Here is a 20650-nt window from a genome sequence, read left to right as displayed (position 1 = left end):
TTTTAATGTAGTGATATTAAACATGAACATAAATTTAATTTTGAACATAATCCCTTTCAGACTTAAACAGTTTATGATGTTCATATTTGTTTTATAAATCCAGAGGAAAACAAAAACATGATCTCTAGCATATTCTGGCAATTTTTATTAAAAGTTAAATTTAGAATTTTATAGCAAAATAATATAGTCTGTGTGTCCAAATTATGATTAAAAAATCCTTAATTTATGTATATTAAGATACAATGTGAACCCCAATACATTTTATTGAAGTGTGTTTTCGATTTCTGAAGCAGGATTCAGTGGGGATTTTGCTCACATCAGCCCTGTATACCCGGAGATTACTGGATCCACTAAATGGACAATGAAAACTGGTTGAGGCTGCTGCTGAATGCTTCAACAAGAATCTGATACACAGACACAGATTTCATTGTTATAGTCAATGCAACTGAAGTCTTCCTTAAAACTGTGCTCCTGATAGGCTGAAGATAGAGTAATGGACTGTTAGTTCTTTAAGCCAAAAATGCATGGATCTACTGTACAAAGGCTTCATTCTCTGCCTGTAGTTAGTAACTTGAGGGCCTTCTGTAGATTCTGCACAGCAGTGCTGACATCTTCGTATTGCAAAGCACTGCCAGCATATTTGCAGTATTTCTGGGCTCTAGCAAAGTCCTCTGGTGTTAGACGGATATCGCCTAGAAGAAAAATAGAGCAATTAAGGTATCTGTAGGAATCAAAAAAGTATTCTATTAGGTTAGGTAAATGCCTACATTTAAGATTATAGAAAATATTTAAGGCTATATAAAAACATGAAGGTTTTTTCAACCCCAGGTGTAAATATTTAACTAAGTATTTTCATGCTTCTCACTTTTTTTTTTACTAATATAAACCATACACATGCCAATACTAATAACTTATACGAAAAAATTTTTCTTCCAGAAGTAATAAACTAGAAGCCTTTATAATTTGATAAATTAATTGCAAAAAAATTATATTCTATGTAAAAAAAAGGATAGTAGCTTTGGTGTTTATACTAGAATTGTTGAGCCTCTCTTCATGGAACAATACACACAGACTAAACCATTCAACCCTCACTTGAGCTAGAATATAAATATAATTCTCAATGAAAAAAATAAATTTAAAAAAATTACATGTCATTTAACTTTTTTAGCATGAAAATATTTTGTTTTTGTGCCATCCATATAAAAACCTCTAGTTTAAATATCATTAAATTACAAAACTAAACATATGAACAACCTTTACAAATTATGTCCAAAATTTATTCTCACCAAGTTTTCCAGTTACACATATGATTAATAAGGGTAGAACCCAACTAAATAATCTGGGTAAAACCAAAAAAACAACTTCACTTGGAGCAGCTGGGTGGCTCAGTTGTTAAGCGTCTGCCTTCGGCTCAGGTCATGATCCCAAGGGTCCTGGGATCAAGCCCTGCATCGGGCTCCCTGCTCAGCGGGAAGCCTGCTTCTCCCTCTCCCACTTCCCCTGCTTGTGTTCCCTCTCTCGCTGTGTCTCTCTCTGTTCCAAATAAATAAAAAAAAATCCTAAAAAAAAACTTCACTTAATCAATCTAAGATTTGAATATATATTTCTAAAGATGAAATTAAAAACTTACTTTGTGCCCTGACTTTTGAAAATGCATTTTCTTCAGAATTCTTTATAAGGATATTAAGAACTGATCAGAAAGAAGGCTGGGGCACAGACTAAAACAGTAATATATTTCAAATTCTGTTCATAAATGAACAGTTAATATATTTCAATTCTGTTTATAAGCATGAACTATAAACAGACTATCTTTAGTTGCTTTTAATTTTGCTATATATATGTATACATACACACACACACATATATATATGGCATATAATGAAAACTTTGATATTACAAAGTAGGTAGTGACTCCAGGTATCCAGATACTAAGTTCTGATCCAAATCATTATTTTCTAAAATTTTCAAGAGTTCTGAAACAATGTATCCCAAAGTTTCTAGGCCAAAGCCAGGCACCCATAAGTACTAAATAACTTTAATGAATGAATATAAAAATGCTGTCTGTACATTTCCTACATTTTAAAATAAAGTTCATATAGAATTAAACATTAATGAGATTTCAGATTTTAAGATAATACACATAGTTCTACATGTAGTAATTAGCCCAGTGTATGACATATAAAGTCTTCAAAAATTTTTGATTATTAAAGATCACAGTGGTTGGTCTTTACTGTTGTGAATAAGAGATTATATATTCCAATTTTGACAGACCTTGTTTCAATTTTCTTGAATTTGTCTTGCTTAAAAAGCAAGAAATACAAATCAATATACTAGTAAAATACAATTATACATATATATTTATATTTATTTATATATTATATTTATTTATTATTTTTAATTCTCCCTCTCCCTTATTTGTATTATATATATATAAATGTATAAACGTTTTTCCACAAATCTTTTAGTATTCTAGTGCCTTGGCATTTGTTACCCATTAAACCTAAAAAACAATTATCCTGCAGTTGTTCTGTTGACAATTTAGTCAGGACACTTTAGGTTCTTCAATGGTTTTTCCAAATATATTAAGAGGTTCTAGTCATCTAAAGCTATACATCCTATCTAGGTGAGGGAGACGCCTTTGAAAATTAAGTTTACCCCACTACTCATTTCGTGCTTGAATAGCCCGTCCTCTTATCTCAGGGCAATCTTTAAGTATGCAGGGAAACCATTCAGAATTTATCGGACCTGCTGGAAGAAAGCCCCAATGTTCAGAACTAATCTTATTTTTACAGCATGAGCCTTAGCAGTGTTTTGCTGATATATCACTTATTTACTAATGAGATGTATGTAGTGTTAAGAACGCCATTACTATTTTAGTTGTTATAAACTAAACTTATCCACCAATGATAAAACTATTTTAAAATACAAATATTGCACTTCTCATGAAATAACAATTTCAATATTCTGAAAATGTGAATGAAAATATTTTAAAAGAAAAATATCATTACATGTATATAATACATATAGCTTATAAACGTATGAAATTATGTAACTATCATATAAAATATAACTAGATAATAACCAACTTACAGATTCAGATACAAAATGTAACTTACAGATTTAAATAGGGATGCTAGACTTACTAATTAAAAATATAAAGAACTTAAAAAGCCATGTCAAATAGTTACTTTTGCTATTTTATAAGACTTCAGGCTTCCCTTCATTTAACAAATATCATCTAAGAGTAATTAATAATAAAACGTGATTAAAATTTTAAATTAAATAAAAAGAAAATCTGCCTAATTAATGATTCTTTTAACTTAGCATCTGAAAACTAAAGTGGAAAATATATAAAAGGAGAAGAGAACAGGAAGAGAACAACTGTTCAATTTCAGTATCTGATGTTATATACAAAATAGTAAATACTGCTTAGAGCACCCAAATAAAAGCTGTTTTTTCTATTATTAAAACTTTAACTAGAGGCCATAATCAGACCAGAGAGAGCTCACACTGTGGACGTAAAAAGTGTTTGAAGGAGTAAAGAGGTTGTCTAACAGAGTATCTCTTTTCTGAACTCTATGTTTAATATGTTGCTGATGGCTTCAGAGAAGACCGTCCTCATCACAGGGCTGCTTTTCTCCTCCACAGGGCAGAACAAGCAGGCAGAAGACAGCTAGAGCTATTACTCAAGTTCACTATCACAGTGGGAAGAGCCTGGGTCAGCACTGGATCAAAGATAACATTTTTGGTGTGAAGAGAAATCCCTGCACACTCAGTTGACAAAAGCATCCATTTCTAAGGCTAATTTATCTAATGTTATGATAGACCATAGAATACTTAATTGTAAAGATTTCCAAAATGGGTCTTTAGAGACTCTTTCCTACTTAGCTAGGTAATTTTAAGAAATTCATGTCAGGGGCCTTGGATAATCTGATCCTAATGTACTCTATTATCCTCTGACTTGAATGGAAAGCATGGGCAGAATCATAGGGGAAGCATGTAATATGCAGTAAATCTTGGGAGTAAAGAGAAAGCTCAGCACTGAACCCTTATATCCAGGCATTGCCAAGATATGTTTCTTAGAAATGGCAACACTAGAATGATTAGAGGTAGAATTTGATTAGGTCATGCACTGTGCTAAATTCGTTTCAGATATTCCATTTAATTCTCAAAAAAATTCATGAGGTAAGCGGTTATTCACACTCTAATACTATATAGAAATATGTTAAGTTAAAAAAGGAAATGTTCTGTTTCAACTACCTACCACCTTTCCAATTCCATTGTCAGCCTTTCCACAGTCAGCCACAAATTCACTAATGTTTAATATATTAATACTAACGCACATACACTATGTGTATTAAAGGTGATAAGTACTAAGCACTAAAGAGAAAAATGTATCAGGAAAGGGGTTCAGGGAGTATTTATTAGAGGTGGTGGTGAAGACAGTGATGGTTATGAAATTACTAGTTTTGGTCTGAGTATTATCTAGAATTTTTCTATGTTCTCAAACACATACATACATGCAGGAAGAGAGTTTTAATATTTTTTTTCCTAAATAGGGTCATACTATATATAATGTTCTGCAACCTGTTTTTTTGTTTTTTTTTTTACTTAATATGCTTAGGAGATCTTTTCACATCAGAGTTACTATATATATTTAATATCTGCTCAGTATTCCATATGACAAATGAACCATAATATCCCATTAATTAGCACTTAAAAGATTATTTTCTACTATTGTGATGATGTTGAAATAAAATATCCTTGTAAATTTTGTGCCCATGTCTGAGTAATTTTTTAAGATAGTAGAATATAGCAGGTTCAAAAGAATTATATTTGCAATTCTGATAGTGACATAGTGCTGCTGCAAAAACTTTATTAATGTACATTTCCCACCAACAGCATGCGAGAGTCATTCCTTAGGTCTTCAATGACACTACAGATTATTGATCCTTTAAAATGTTTTTTTATCTATTGACATAAACCAAACCAAACTCATTCTAATTCTCAATTTCCCTGATTATGAATATAGTTGGGAAAGCTTTCATGTGTTCACTGAGTATCTGCATTCCCTATCATATTCTCTGCCTGTTTTTCGAATTAAGTTTCAGTTATTCATTTGTAGGAGCTCTTTATATATGCTCTGGACATTACTTCTTTATTTTTAAATTTCAATTTCTTCCTGGTCTATTAGTTGCATTCTAACAATGTAATGGGGAAGAAGGAGTCTTCTGTGGTATGAATTTTTCATTTTTCATTTGTCAAACCTGTTAAGACACAACTGAATCAGATACAAGTACTGAGAGACAGTATCTAATATATATTTTTTTCTCATAACCAATTGTTCTTTTTTTTAAGATCCTATTTGAGAGAGAAAGAGAGAAAGAACGAGTGGGGAGAGTGGCACAGGGAGAAGCAGACTTTCCACTGAGCAGGGAGTCCAATGCAGGGCTCGATCCCAGGACCTCAAAATCACAGCCCCAGCTGAAATCAGACACTTAACTGACTGAGCCACCCAGGTGCCCCCCAAATAACCAATTGTTCGAACATCACTTTTGAATATATATTCTTGCTACACTGATCAAATGCCACATTCATCATTAATTTGATTCCTCTAACGTGTGGTCTAATTTCCAGAGTCCCTATTCTGTTTCACTGATCTAGTTCAGATATTTTCACATCAGATTTTAGGTGGAGCTTTTAAAATTGGGTGGGACTCCAGAGGGGAGTCTGGAAACCAAGTTTAACAGAGGAATGTAGTATTCATTGGGCAGGTTATCTAGTCTGTCTACCAACAGATAAATATTTTCCACTATGTTCTTGGGTAACTTGCCAGTTTATTACAGGTTCCTTTTTGTTTTTGTTTTCAACTATGATCAGTTCCTCCTTTTGGATAATCCAATAATTTAGTATAGATAAGGAAGATCATAAGACATGGCAATTTTTTAACTAAAGTAATCTAGTATCAGCTTTTGTGACAGCTTTGGCTATTTCTGCCACTATATCCACTGGTATACAAAAAAAAGGAACTGTAAAAAAAGGGGGGAATGTCTTCAAATTTAGATAGTTTTGATAATATGAAACAATCTTGGTTCATTGGAGAATCTAGTGAATACAGACATTCAAAGAAATGTGTAAACATTCCAATATATAATACTCTTAAGCTACAATTAGAAAACAACACCTAAAACAAGAGATACGATAAATCTCAAAAAATAGTCAACTGACTTACCGTGGGAGACTGTACTGAAAAGTTCAGGATCAATAGCTGGAATAGTCTGTGGAGTAGGTTGGATAGTATTACTTGCTACACCTGCATCAGAAAACCATAAATGGGTATAAAAGTTATACCTCTTAATTATATACTAGGAAAATATTTAAAGGATCATGAAGGAATTCCATTTCTTAATTACTTTTTTGAAATCTTAATGAATTGTAATTTGACATACTTATTTGATGCTGGAGGCTGGTATAGAAAATATGCAGGAAAATATATTCTGAGTGTTTACATACACACATGTCTAATGCAGATGGTCGTTGTCTGCATACTATACTATTTCATGCATTTTTTACTTAGTATGTTTTAGCAGTAACTCTAGATATATATATATCTACCTTGTTACTTGACATGGCTACATAGTGTTCCATTCCATGTATGAACCACAATTTATAAAGCAGTCCTTTACTGATGGGCATTTAGGTTGTTTCCAATCTTTTGCTACTATAGATAATACTACAGTGAATAATCTTACACATTGTGTACATATACACACACACATATATATGAATTCATTTATGGGAAAAAATTTAAAGAAGTGTAACTGCAAAGTCAGGGGACATACAAGTTTTAAACTGACCAATTCAACGACTAGCTTTTGCTTGATTTTGGTAAGTGCTAACCAAATATATTAAAGTATCACCATCCAACATAAATGTCCCCACAAAACTTGCCTTTAAAGACACATAACTACATTAAAAAAAAAAAAAAAGGAATGCAAGATTTGAGAGGGATCTTCAGAGACTACCTAGTCAAGCCTAGTGCTTTGAAGCAGCTGTACTTAAAACATAGGTAGATGATTATAAATTTTTCATATAATGTTAAAGAAAAAAAAAGGTAAGTCTACAACCCACTCACAGATCAATCTAGATATCAAGCCATTCCTTGCTAGGTAATTTGTGTTTTTGTCTAAATTAAAATTTTCCAAACAAATCCCTTTCTCTATGGAAAAGGAATATTTTTACTGATCAGCATCTTGTATTATTAACTTTTAAATGCTTATTAGTATATTTTCATATGATTAATTAAGTATGCAATATTAATTAACAAGAACAAAACAGAATTTACAGGGAGAAAATTTAGTTATGTAGTAAAATTTTATTTGAGTGAAATTAAAAAAATAGGTAGTCTGCATTTTATTAAGAACTTCTGGTTACAGTCATTCAACTAAAGCTTGAACTGACAGCAGAGGGTGCTCAACACACCTCAAGCAGCAGTAAGAAGATGCTGCTTCCATTTGTCTTGATGCACATGAGCCAAGGCCTGTCCTTTCGGCAGCCGTCATGACACGTTTCCATGGGGGCCTAGTGTATAGGTCCAACATAAGCTCATAAATACTGTTAAATTTAGTAAAAGTGGCTTTTAGTTTATGTTATTTATTTACTTTTTTTTTTGAGATGCCCAAAGCTGTTTTTCTTTCTTTCTGGATTTGGAAAGGTCTCATAATGTCAATTCACAAATGGACTGCAACCCCGAAGACGGCAGTATGTTGGGAATATGTTGGGAGTGAATGTGAACATAAAACCATTCATGGAGGAAAGCAGAAATTTCTTCCTTTCTATTATTTAACAAAAAAGAAGTGTCAACAAATAAGTTCTGGTTAACTTTTAAGTAGATGGTTACGTAGCCTATTAAATGGGATTAATACACATTCAAGAATTAAACTTTACAAGATTTCTAATTAAGTACTGAATTTAAATTGTTCTATTGTCTACACGGTCTGGGGATTCTGAAAAGGGAGAAATGGGTGTTGGTTAGAAAACCAGAGAAGATTATCCAGAATTATAATTAAACAGAACCCTTAGGGGAGTAGCATTTGGAGAGGCAGAGAAAAAGGGAGAAAGACACGCTAGATACAAGGAACACTATAAGCAAAGTTAAGAAAATAGGAGGATTGGGTTGAGTAACCCAATTATACCTCAGTATAATCACAGAAAATAGAATTGACAGAAGTGGTCAGGACAAAATATTAACAACTTTGAAAGCTGTGTAGGAAAACTCAAATGCAGTACTTTTCATACATAAAAGAACAACAATAAAAGAGCAAAGTTTTTGATCTACGCATAAGGAGCTGCATTTATAATCAAAAGGTTAGCGTTCATTATAACATAATTCTAATATTTAATCTAATTACTGAGATCTTCTTCCGCAGTATGTATAGGCTGTATAAAGCATATGTTTCAAGAGAAAGGACAAACCGTCCACTCTATCACCTCCATGATTGTCCACAGTGGTTAAAGCCCAGAGGCACTCTGCCTGCTTAAACAATCGCTCTCACTGCACTCCTTGCACCCCCTGTGCTTTTCTGTGGAAGAACTAAAAACCATATATTAGTACATACTATTCTTTTCAGCTATCTTGAGGATTTCCCTTTGATAAAAGTATATCCTGGATCTTTATATGAGGGAAAGTAAATCAATCTTAAAGTGAGTAAGAGGGGAAACATCTGCTATATTTAAAAACTAAAAATGTTATTTCATTTGCTATTAGCCAACTGTGAACTGATTTTTTTTTTTTTTTACTGTTTTAAATATAATAGAAAAAAAATCTGCCAGCTAAAAGGAGATTCCAATACCACAAACCAATTTTAAGGGGCAAAATATTGTGAGAAAAGTAGATTTTGATTTAACAGGGTTTTAGTTCCTTGGAGGAAGAGACACAGAAAGGAGGTACCAAAAACATGAAATCAGAAAGACATGGGTACAAACTCTGTCACTAATAGATATGTTTATATGTTTATTTTCATGGGATAATTGTTTAATTCCTTTATAGTGTCTAAACTAGAGATAGCAATATCTAATGTAGTTAAAATAGTTGCTGCAAGAATTCATAAAATAGCTACAATAATTTTGTAAATACTAAGTCTATAAGAGTGTATATAAAGTAACAAGACAGGACCTCACCCTAAAAAAGTTCCAAGATTTTTGGTTTTATGTGCTCACTCTGAGGAACAAAAAAGAAAAAATAATTGGAGAAAGATGAACTGTTCATGCCAGAAAACTTTCTAATAGAAGACTACCTCCTTAATATCTGTTTATGTATGTCAAAGATATTCCAATCAGGAGATAACAGTCTATTAGTTTGAACATATGAAACTACTAAGATTTTATCACTTATGTTATATAAAAGTAGCAATTTCATATGGTTCAACCGAATACAGCCCTCCCAGAAGTAAGCTTTCTCTCTTCTACATACACACTGTATGACTATATATAAAATATATGTATATAGGTGCCTGTACCAGAATTCTGCCCTAAGATAAGTTGTCTAACATGGTACCCTTTAGGCAACTTTTTTTTAAGGTCAGTATCCTACCCCCAAAGGTGACACTTCCCTTGATTCACAAAATGATTTTACGTGTTCATTAGCTTGCTCTTAAATACCCTGTCTTTGGCACAGAGATAGGAAGGAAAAGAGAAAAAAAAAAAAAGGAAAAGGAAGCTAATTTGCTGAACACTGATTTTGTGATTAGGCACAGTAGTAGTGAATTTTCAAACTTTTTCTCCTTTAATAATTAAAATCACTATGAGAAGTATGATTAATTTCATTTTAGAAAGATTGGCAAAACCTAGACTGAGAAGCTGAATAACATCTGAGTTTGTGGTTTAGCAAGGGGCAGGAACTAATAACCAATACTATTTGACTTCAAAATACATTTTATTCGCACTTTGCCCTTCTATAAAAATGGTGTGTCAGAGGCTCCTGGTTAGTGTTTAAATTCAATAGAATAGAGTAGTATATTTATCTAAGGCAAATACATCTAAGTAGCTGGTGTTGCTTATATTATTCTACACTGGAAATACTGAATATTTCTATAAGAAAATAAAATATTTATAACAGTGTTCTGTGAAATTTTACTTACAAAACAAACTCAAATTGCTCTATTAAACTCATCATACAGACCATAAAGCAAAGCAAAGTCAGAGTAAAATACACAGAATGATGACACAAAAGAGATCAGTGTTAAAATAATCACATTCATCAATATTCTTCAAGACAAAAATAAGAGCAATATTTGTAGATAATATAAAGTTAAAAGTTTTAAAATAGGAGGAAAGAAATTAATAATAATTGGTGCTATAATAGTCAAATAGAAAACTTTTTTAAATGTTATTCAACTCATGCAAAATAAGCTAAAATGGTTTGGGTAAACTGAGGCTGAAAATCTGAAAGTCAGTGAAGTAATAGTGTGGTACTTAACAGAAACCACAGAAATTATGGCTCAAAGGATGACTTTCATCCTATGAATTAAATATTTTGAAATGTTTGTATGGTTTACTACTGTAGATTACATTTATGCTGCGATAAAATAAATACTTTAAGAACAATTTTTGGAAAAACTTCAACATGTAAATTATGGCTTCAAATGCCCTTCTATCTGAAGGTAAGGATAACACTTTGTCAACAATACAAGTAAATGGAAGAGTATCTGTCTGCAATTTTAAAAAAAGTTATCTTTCATTTACTGACATTGACTCATTACTAGAGACTAGTGTTGTTAGATCTTTTCCATGAAAACACAGACATAGAGTACCAATTTATTCAAAGACAGAAGCTATCACTTCCCTTTCTTTTCTTCAGTCAACTGTTTATAATATTAAAAGAAATAACCCACACCCCCTCTTTTCGGTTGTGATTCCACTGCTATTGAGATTTTCTGCCTCAATGCCTGCTCCCTTCATCAATAATAATCTATGTTGAGGGCAGGGGTTGGGTCCTAAGGAAATAAGGCAAGAAAAATCAAATCTTCCTGACACAGTGGGATGCTGACCAACATACTATGATAGATCCGCACAACTCAGTGCTAATCTCGGACAGTGAAGGGCAAAGAAAGGGAGGGGAAGAAAGAGAAAATAGCACCACACATGAAAAGCACAGAAGCTATTCTTAGTAATAAAATATAAAGTTAATAGTAACATGTGAATGTTTGGTCACTTCTCAAAAAACTAAAGGACAAACAACAATAGAACTTCAACAAAAAGGACTGAACATTTTTTGTAGGTTCAAATAGAATTTAAAGATCTTATTATGCTTCATTACCATCATGATCAGGCATAAACACAATAAAAAGTGCAGTCCTTATTTATGAAAGGAGAGTTCAAAACTTGTTAAGCTTTAATTTCCTACCTGTGCTGTGAGGCACTTCTGCTGGTGTATTAGCTGGAGCGTGCGCGCCGGGAGGAATCTGTATGCCAGAGAAGCTGCCGGATGGCATGCTGCTTGGGTCGTAAGTCGAAGATGATGGCTGAGGTGGCTGAGTCGGCAGGGATGTTGCTCCAGCATCTTCATTTTCTTCAACATCTATTATATAATTTACATGTAAAGTTAAACTAGGTATTTGGAAGAAAAATGCCAAACATTCTTATTTTGCTCTACAGACATGATGAACAGACCTTCTGATGCAATTCTATTTAATGCACTTGATAAGTAGGCTCTAGCTCTTAAAATAATAGTTTTGTTTTCTTTTCTTAAATCACCTAATTATACCTGCCAATATGATTGTCACTTCAAGTTAATACTTATACTTTACAATTCTATTAAAATCTTTGCATATAGTATATTCTTCTTAAAAATAAATTTTCTTTAAACTCACTCTTTAAACTTAAAATAAACAGGGTATTTTTGGCAAGACATGTCACATTTATGCTATCCATAGACTTTTTTTTTTTTTTAAGATTTTATTTATTTATTTGAGAGAGAGAGAGACAAGGAGAGAGGGAACACAAGTAGGGGGAGTGGGAGAGGGAGAAGCAGACTTCCGGTGCAGGGCTCTATCCCAGGAGCTGGGATCATGACCTGAGTCCAAGGCAGACGTTTAATGACTGAGCCACTCAGGCGCCCCTAGACTTTATTTTTCTGACAGCTGCCTTTTACTCAGTATTCATTGTTCACACTAGCTATTAAATGATTACCTGTGTGTTTATCGTAGGTTAATCAACAAAAACAAAGGAATGAAATTTCACAGAGCTACCTGCACAGAAAGTAGTAATAAGAGACTTTGTGTTGAACTGCTTCTCGGTCTTTTGGCTAAGATCAAGTGTAGAGACTCTGTGTTGGTAAGTTCTGAAATACAGACTTAAAATATACTATATTATTAGCTGAATTTGAAAGCTACTCTGGGAAAATTAAATATTGATAGTCTATTTAAAAAGACAATTAGCCACTTTTGGGAATCTTCATAATTTAAAATGTAAGCGAGAGCAAGAGATTTCTGAAATCAATTTATTTCCTATCAAATTTTTAAATAACTTTTTTGTTTGATCATAACCATATTACATATTCAATGTGGATAATTTTAAACAACCAAAAAAAAAAACCCTACCTACTCTAAGATAGACATTTTACTAAGTAACCTTGTAGATGTATTTATATACACTAATATAATTCTCTCCTATATTAGAGAACTATAACATTTATACATCCTGGGAAGGAGTCCCTCCCTCCAATTTTTAAAGGCACTAGAAAGTGACTAAAAGCTGGTAGAAACTAGAGTGAAGATGGCCCTTTGGAGAGGAAATCTCACCAGGTAAGGTTTGTTTTCATGTGGCTTTTCACCTGCAGGCACTCAACAGTCTGTGCAAAAGAAAGAGTTGCGGAGAAGTGAGCCTTGAAATGTGTGTATAAACCCCAACTAAATACCGTATGACCCTGAACTATGCATGCACATTCTGGGAAGATTCTAGAGTGTCCTGGTGAAAGCAATAGCCTTAAAGCTGAAAGAAGGACAGGCAGTGTTTGAGTTCAGGCATGTTAACTGCCTGCTAGGAGAAGAATCAAGACCTTGCAGAGGAAGATGAGAAAATGCAGAGGAGCTACAAGACGTTATCAACAATAAAAATTAATAGAAATAAGGGGGGATGGGAGGAAGAAAATGTGACCCGAGTTAGGAGAGAAAGACAGTCTATAGAAGAAGACCCCCAAATGACCCAGATATTAGCAAAAAATTAATTAGCAAAAAATAAATAAATAACATTAAAGCAGGTACTATAAATGTGTTCAAGGCCATAGAGAAAAATGTAGTCATCATGAATGAAAGAGGAAAAACTCACCAGAGAAAAGAAACTAAGAGGAGACAAAAACAGATGGGACTAACAGAAAACAAATGATAAAAACAATAGACTTAAATCTAGCTATAGCAATAATTACATTAAATTAAGTGGACCAAACACAATTTTGAAGGCTGATGTTGACAGACTAAACAAACAATTGAACAAAACCCAAACCAAAAAACACCTATATGCTTTAAGACTCAGATATATTTATAGTAAAAGGATGAACTAGATAAACTATGTAAATACCAAGCAGACAAAAGGTGAAGTAGCTAAATCCAGTAACAGACACAACAGAATTCATTTCAAGGAATATTGCGGGTGCAACAGACAAGAAAAAGAAAATATAGATATAACGATTGGAAAGAAAGAAGCAAAACTGCTTCTCTTTGCAGATAACAGGATTATCTACACAGAAACTCCCAAGGAATCTATAAGGCAACCACCAGAATAGGTAAATTTAGCAAGGTTGTGCAATACAACATCATTATACAAAAATCAATTGTATTTCATATACTAGAAGTAAATAAGGGAATGAAAAAACCAAATACTCGGAAATAAACTTAACGAAAAAGACACAAAATCTCTACTCTGAAAAATACAAAATATTGCCAATAGACATTAATGAAGGCTTAATAAATGGAAAGATACACTATATTCATGTAATGAAAGACTCAGTTTTGTTAAGGTATCAATTCTCCCTAAATTTATCTATCAATTCAATGCAATATCAATCCTAATTCCAGCCAGCTGTTTTTTTATTTTCATAGAAACTGAAAAACTTACTTCCAAATTTATGGTGAAACTCAAAGGCCATAGAATAACTAAGAACATCTTGAGAAAAAAGAGAAGAGTTGGAGAACTTATGCCATCTGACTCAAGGTTTACTGTAAAAAGGTGGAAGGCAGTGTGCTGTTGGCACAGACCAGAAAAATAGACCAATGTAATTGAACAGAATCCAGATCACACTTACATGGTTAATTGAATTTTTGACAGAGGAACCAAAGAAATTCAACAAGGAAAGGAAAATGCATAACAAATGGTGCTGGAATAATAGGCTATCCTTATGGGGGAAAGAATCCTGAATCTAGCCTACCTCACACTATATGCATGAAAAGATTTAAGGTCTTTCACAAACCTAAAAGTAACAGCTTAAATGATAAATCTTCAGGATTAAAAATATAAAAGAATTTTTAAGGTAGAGGTAGACAAAGATTTCATAGGACATAAGAAGTAGCCCTAAAAATTTTAAAATTATAAATTATACTTCACCAGGATTAACAATTTTTGGTAATTAAAAGACAGTTACAAAAACAAGTAGGGAAACAACAGACCGGGAGTAAATATTTATAAAACAGGTAACTGACAAAGGACTTCTATTCATAATTTATAAATAATTCAATAATAAAACAAGAGACAACCCATGAAAAATGGGCAGGTATATTAATGTCCACAGTAGTATTCACAACAACCAAAAGGTAGAAACAACCAAAATGTTCATCAATGGATGAAGAAATACAATGTTGTAGGAGCATACAATGGAATATTATTCAGCCTTTGGAATGAAATTCTAAAATATCCTGTAACATGGATGAACCTTGAAGACATTACAATAAATGAAATAAGCCAGTCACAAAAGGACAGATACTGTATGATTCCACGTATATGAGGTACCTAAGAGTAGTCAAATTCACAAAGACAGAAAACAGAACAGTGGTGACCAGGAGCTAGGAATGGATAGGGTAAGGGGAACTTACAGTTTAATGGGTACAGTTTCAATCTGAGAAGACGAAAAATGTTCTGGAGATAGATGGTGGTGACAGGCTGAATAATACAAATTTGCTTAATGCCACTGAGCCGTACATTTAAATGATTAAAATGGTAAATTTTATTATGTATAATTTACCACAACAAAGAATGGGCAAAAGATTTAAACAGACACTCCACAAATAAAGATATATGAAAAGCCAGTAAACACATATAAGAGAGATCAATATCGCTTAGCCATTGGGGAAAAAAGGCTAATTAAACCACAAATGAAGAACCACTACATAAGGATCAGAATGGCTAAAATTTTTTTTTAAAGATTTTATTTACTTATTCATAAGAGACAGAGAGAGAGAGAGAGAGAGGCAGAGGGAGAAGCAGGCTCCCCGCTGAGCAGGGAGCCCCATGTGGGACTCGATCCCAGGACCCTGGGATCATGACCGGAGCCGAAAGCACCCAGAATGGCTAAATTTAAAAATACAATTACCAAGTGCTAGCAAGGATAGAGAGAGACAGAAACTCTAATACATGGCTGATGAAACTATAAATGGTACAAGGACTTTAGAAAATGCTTTGGGAGTTTTATATATAACCCAACAATTCTATTCTAGCTACTGACCCACAGCAATGAAACACATCCACCTGTTCCCATATGTATGTCTAAAAACCGTATGTATTTAAATGTCAAGAAGCTTACTTCATCATAACCTCAAACTAGAAACAGCCATAATGTTCATTAGCAGATGACCTGATAAATGAATATGGTATCCATACTATGAAATACTACTCAGCAGTAAAAAAGAGTGGACTACTGGTTCACAAGACACAAGACACAGATGAATCTCACAGATATGGTGCTGAAAGAAGCTAGGTGCATAACAACATCGTGGGACTCCATTTACACAATGTTCTAAATCAGACAAAACTAATTTTTGATTAAACAAACAACTAAATCAGTTGTTTCTGAAGGTGGGAATGGGCTGGGAAAGAGTATGAAGCAATTTTGGGGAATAATGGAAATGTTCTTTATTTAGAGCGTGTGTTGTCAAAGTCACTGAGCCACTGAATTACACTACTAAGCAAACAGTAAACTTTAATTTGTATCTGTAGATGCTAAAGATAATGGGGTAATGTTTCATTAAAAATAGGGTATTTACATGGTCTCAAAGGGACTTATTCCACAATAACTTATTAATAAAAGGAAAATCATTTTAAAGTGCAATAACTCAGAGCATACCACATTATCTGAGCGGCAGTTAATATCACCAATATTTCACCAATATTAGACACTTCCAGTGCAAGGTAGGGGACACACTCTCAGTCTGGCGTATTTCTGCTAAACATGCATAACTGTAATCTAATTATGAGGCAACATCAGGAAAAACCCAAATTGAGGGACAGTCTATAACTAGTCTGTATTCTTCAAAAACACTGGGCCAAGAAACACCTAGAAAGACTGAAGAACCATCCCACATGAAAGGAACTAAGGAGACATAAAAGTTAAGATGCAGTGGTTGATCCTGGACTGTATCTTGGACGAGGGACAAAAAGCCACAAAGGAGATTACTGAATCAACTGTATCAAATTTGAATGAAGTACTTAGAAGCAAAAGAGCATAACTCCAATTCATTTTCAAATACTTCAAAAAATGTATATATGTAAAATAATATCCTTTTGTAGAGCCATAACCCATTTCTGAGGAGATACTGTTAAAAGTTATGACATTAACACTAGATTAGGGCATTTTAAGATTACATTTTAGATGAACAATGTATTGACTTATATCTCCTATGTTCTCCAACTACAGGTCTTAATTAGCAGCAAATATTTATTGAGACTAAAAAATGTTAAAGTTAACTGTATCTTAGGGTTTCCCTAAAGAGGGAAATTTTAAATTAGTAGAAATATAAGAAATTACCTTCTTCAGTTTTTATTGAATACAGGTTAATTACAACCACTTAAAAATAATACCATTTTGCAGATACTGAATTGAAACGGACATGAAACCTAGAGTTTGAAAGTTAACAGAATTCCCTTCAGTTGAGCCTTATTTTTTTTCCTGGAACATTTTTTTTTTTTTTAACTAATCATATGGTTTCTTTATGTACTTTCTGACAGTATGACTTAATTCCACATAGCAGTATTTTCAGAAGTATCTTTCTCTTTTTTTTTACTCTAAGGTGTAATATCTATTGTTTTTTAATGGTTTTACTAGAAATTCAATTCCAGAATAAGAGAATTAGACTTTTGTTAAACATAATACCTTTTACCCCTAGAGTTAATTTAAGAACATAAGAGAATATAATGGTATACTGAGAAAAGAAAAATCAAGGTTTTAAAGAAGATTTTTCTCTTACATATTCAGATTTAAGACTATCTTCTTAGAGCCATAAACCACTTCTGAGCAGATATTGTTAGATATTGACATTAACACTTAAGTTACCAGGTTAGGATTTTAACTTATTTTGAAAAAGCATACAGTGAAAATACTCTTTTTATTTTAAAAGATTATTGGTATTCTTTAACTCCCAATTTTCTACTACCTAGAGGCTCTATAAAAACTGAATAAAAATAATGAATAGAAATTACAAGCTCTACTTAAAGCTAATTTTTGGAAAACAACAAAAATTACATATATCTAATCTACCAAGTTAGTATTATGAAGAGTCTAAAACAACCATTTCACAACAAAAGAGATCATGATAATAATCAAAATGAAGTCACTGATACTGAAAGAATATCTAGAAAAAAAAAACACACACAGATTATTAGGCATATCAATGTACCTAAAATGACACATCTAAAATGCTACTGAAAAGTAAAATATGTTTAAAACAAAAAATATATTTTCATGGTATACTGAATATATGTATAACCATATACAAGAAATAAAGTATCTTTCAAATCAGATGTTTGAATGTAATGATAAATACAACATGATTATATTTACTACGAATATGAGTGTGTAAAAGGTACCTTAAATATAATCAGGTAATAAAAGTGGTTCTGCTTCAGTTTCCAATTTAATGTAATTACTAAATGTGAAAAAAGGTTCCATCTTTGGCCTTAGTTCTTAAACTAACCATCCTCCCTGGGTGAAGAAACATTTTACTTTGGCTTCATCTCTTGCTTTTAGGTTGACAACTCCAAAGTTCTACTTTTAGCCCAGAATTTTCTCCTGCAATCTTTGGAAGAGTATCTAATTGCCAGTTAGGAGTTCTCCAAGTAGTAATCACATGAGCATCTCAGTATCTTTTCTTAATTTTTCCCACCAAACCTGCTCATCTTGTATTAGTCATTTCTTTGAAAGGCTGGAAACTTAGGGATCATCTTCCACTTCCTCCCTCAATAAAGTGTTCTGTGTTCTATGTTCTACTGATTACATTTCCTTCCCTTTATCCCCATGGCGGGTATCTCACCCAGGCTTTTGTTATTTATAATTTAGGTCACTAATAGCCCCTGAATTCATTTCACAATCTGCAGAATTATCTTTTTCCAATTCACTCTCAAAAATCACCCCCCTACACACTGATCTTACAGTTTTAGCCAGTTCTCAATCTGCCTCCTTGCTGCTTTTGAAGTTTTTGTTTTGTTGTTTTTAAAGTTGTGGCATCCTTCCTTTTTGTTTACCTGACTTAATTCAACTTCTCTTTTGAGACTCAGCTCAGGCACAATCTCTTACTACCATGTATCATAACTGCTTATTAAAACTATTGTACCCCATGAGGATGTAAGCTCTTGTAAGTAAAGGATCATGTCTTTTATTCATCCCCGGTATCCAGCTAATGCTGATAAAATGACATTAAAAAAGTAAGTTTCTTTAAAAATGAATGGAAAACAATTACATTTTAAAAAATGCAAGAACAAGGACATGTCCTGGAAAGTGGGAGTTCATTCCAAATTTAGGCTCTACATCATGTCTAAAGCACAAAAATGTTCCTCATAATATTGGTACTATGTTCTCAAGAGAATGTGAAATTAATAGTTATGTTAACTGGCTGAGAAATTTTCTTATAAAACTCAATGGGGAGACAAATATGTATTAATATCGAATATCAAACTGGTTGAAGGAAAAAAATGCATCTGCTTAAATGTAGAATAAAAGCACAGACTTTAGAATTAGAAGATTTGGGTTCAAATCTTGAGTTTCATTAACTAGTTATTAGAGCTTGAACAGAAAATGCCCAGCTATCTTCAGAAGCTATGAGAACTAAATTAGCTAATACATGCAAAATATTTAACACAATGCCAAATAATACCAAGTGCTCCATAAATAATAAATATTAACATAAATTATGAAGATACTTTATTAAGTGCCATACATTTTATAAGACTTTATATACATACATAAAATAGCTCTGCAGAAATTCATATGAAGGAGAAAACATTACAGACTGGCAGCATTCAGATAGGTAAAAAAAGATGAGCAATTTAGGAGGCAGAAATGGTTTTATAATTAAAGAAAGAGACAAAGGTACTTTCTGGCTCTTAACATCTATGACTATAATATATAGATGCTATGAAATAAACTGTGTCCCCCACCCCCCAAATTCATATGCTCAAGCCCTAATCACCAATGTGACTATATTTGAGACAGGTTCTTCAGGTAACTAAGGTTAAATAAGTCATAAGAGTGGAGTCCTATTCTAATAGAACCATGGCCTTAGAAGAAGAAGGAAAGATCTCTCTCTCCATCATATGAGAACAAAGAGAAGGCTGATGTCTGAAAGCCAGGAAGTGGGCACTCACCAGCAACTGAACCCTGCTCCACTTTGATATAGGACTTTCCCAGCCTCTAGACCCCTGAGAAAATAAATGCCACCCCAGTCCATGGTGTTTTGTTATGGCAGCCTGACCCGCTCAAGAAAATACAAGACAGGACAGAAAATAAAACTGGTAAAGTAGGTTGATGCCACATTGTGGTGACTCTTGCTTGGTAGCCTGAGGATCTTGGGTATTTTCTTGTGGACACTTGTTAACAGTAGGACAGACATAAAACATTCCTGATAATGGTCAGTATTAAAGTAGGAAAGGAAGTATGTAAAAAACACAGGCACTGGGTATAACAAAACAAACAAAAAAAACCAAATACACATAGGACTCAGAGTAAGAGGGCCAGGACTCAAGTTCTAGTTCTCCTTTGTGATTCTATGTCCTTTGGCAGGCCCTAACCCATGTGGAACCTCAACTTCTTCCTGTGTACAAGAGTAATAACATAAGCTATTCCCAAGGGATTTCTATGGGTATGACATAAGTGAAAATGATTTGTAAGCTTTGAGGCACTATATGAATGCAAGGTATTTATTACAGAAAATGACTGTAAGAAGAATTCTATGTGAAAAAGACTATTAAAACATTAGATAAGGACATATGAATTGTGCTTCAGGAATAGATAGCAAAAAGTTAACTTGAATTGCTGTATGAAAGCTTGCATCTCTAGAAGATAACCTGCAAAATAATTTACAGAGTATTCATATATAAAACTGCAGTGTTAACTTTTTCACCAAACGGCATTATAACATTCTAAGTAGTCCTCTGCATAATAAATAAATAGAAC

At 33.0% G+C, this 20650-nt stretch overlaps 1 protein-coding gene across 1 annotated transcript in view; it reads right to left on the bottom strand.

The window, feature by feature from the left end:
• Nucleotides 1-125: 125 nt before the first annotated feature.
• The window catches only part of VTA1 (vesicle trafficking 1), a 62180-nt gene continuing 41655 nt past the window's right edge, over nt 126-20650 (bottom strand). Inside the window, exons 6-8 of the mRNA XM_025866111.2 lie at nt 11405-11578; nt 6233-6313; nt 126-692 (exon numbers count right to left, since the gene is read on the bottom strand). Coding sequence (XP_025721896.1) covers nt 547-692; nt 6233-6313; nt 11405-11578 — 401 coding nt within the window. The 3' untranslated portion in view covers nt 126-546. The remainder of the gene's footprint in view (nt 693-6232; nt 6314-11404; nt 11579-20650) is intronic.

This window comes from Callorhinus ursinus, unplaced genomic scaffold, assembly GCF_003265705.2.
Source record: "Callorhinus ursinus isolate GAN/ISIS: 27379988/994484 unplaced genomic scaffold, GSC_fseal_2.0 scaffold6, whole genome shotgun sequence".
Taxonomy (NCBI): Eukaryota; Metazoa; Chordata; class Mammalia; order Carnivora; family Otariidae; genus Callorhinus; species Callorhinus ursinus.
Note: the sequence above shows the minus strand (reverse complement) of the source record. Positions and strands in the feature narration are given on the sequence as shown.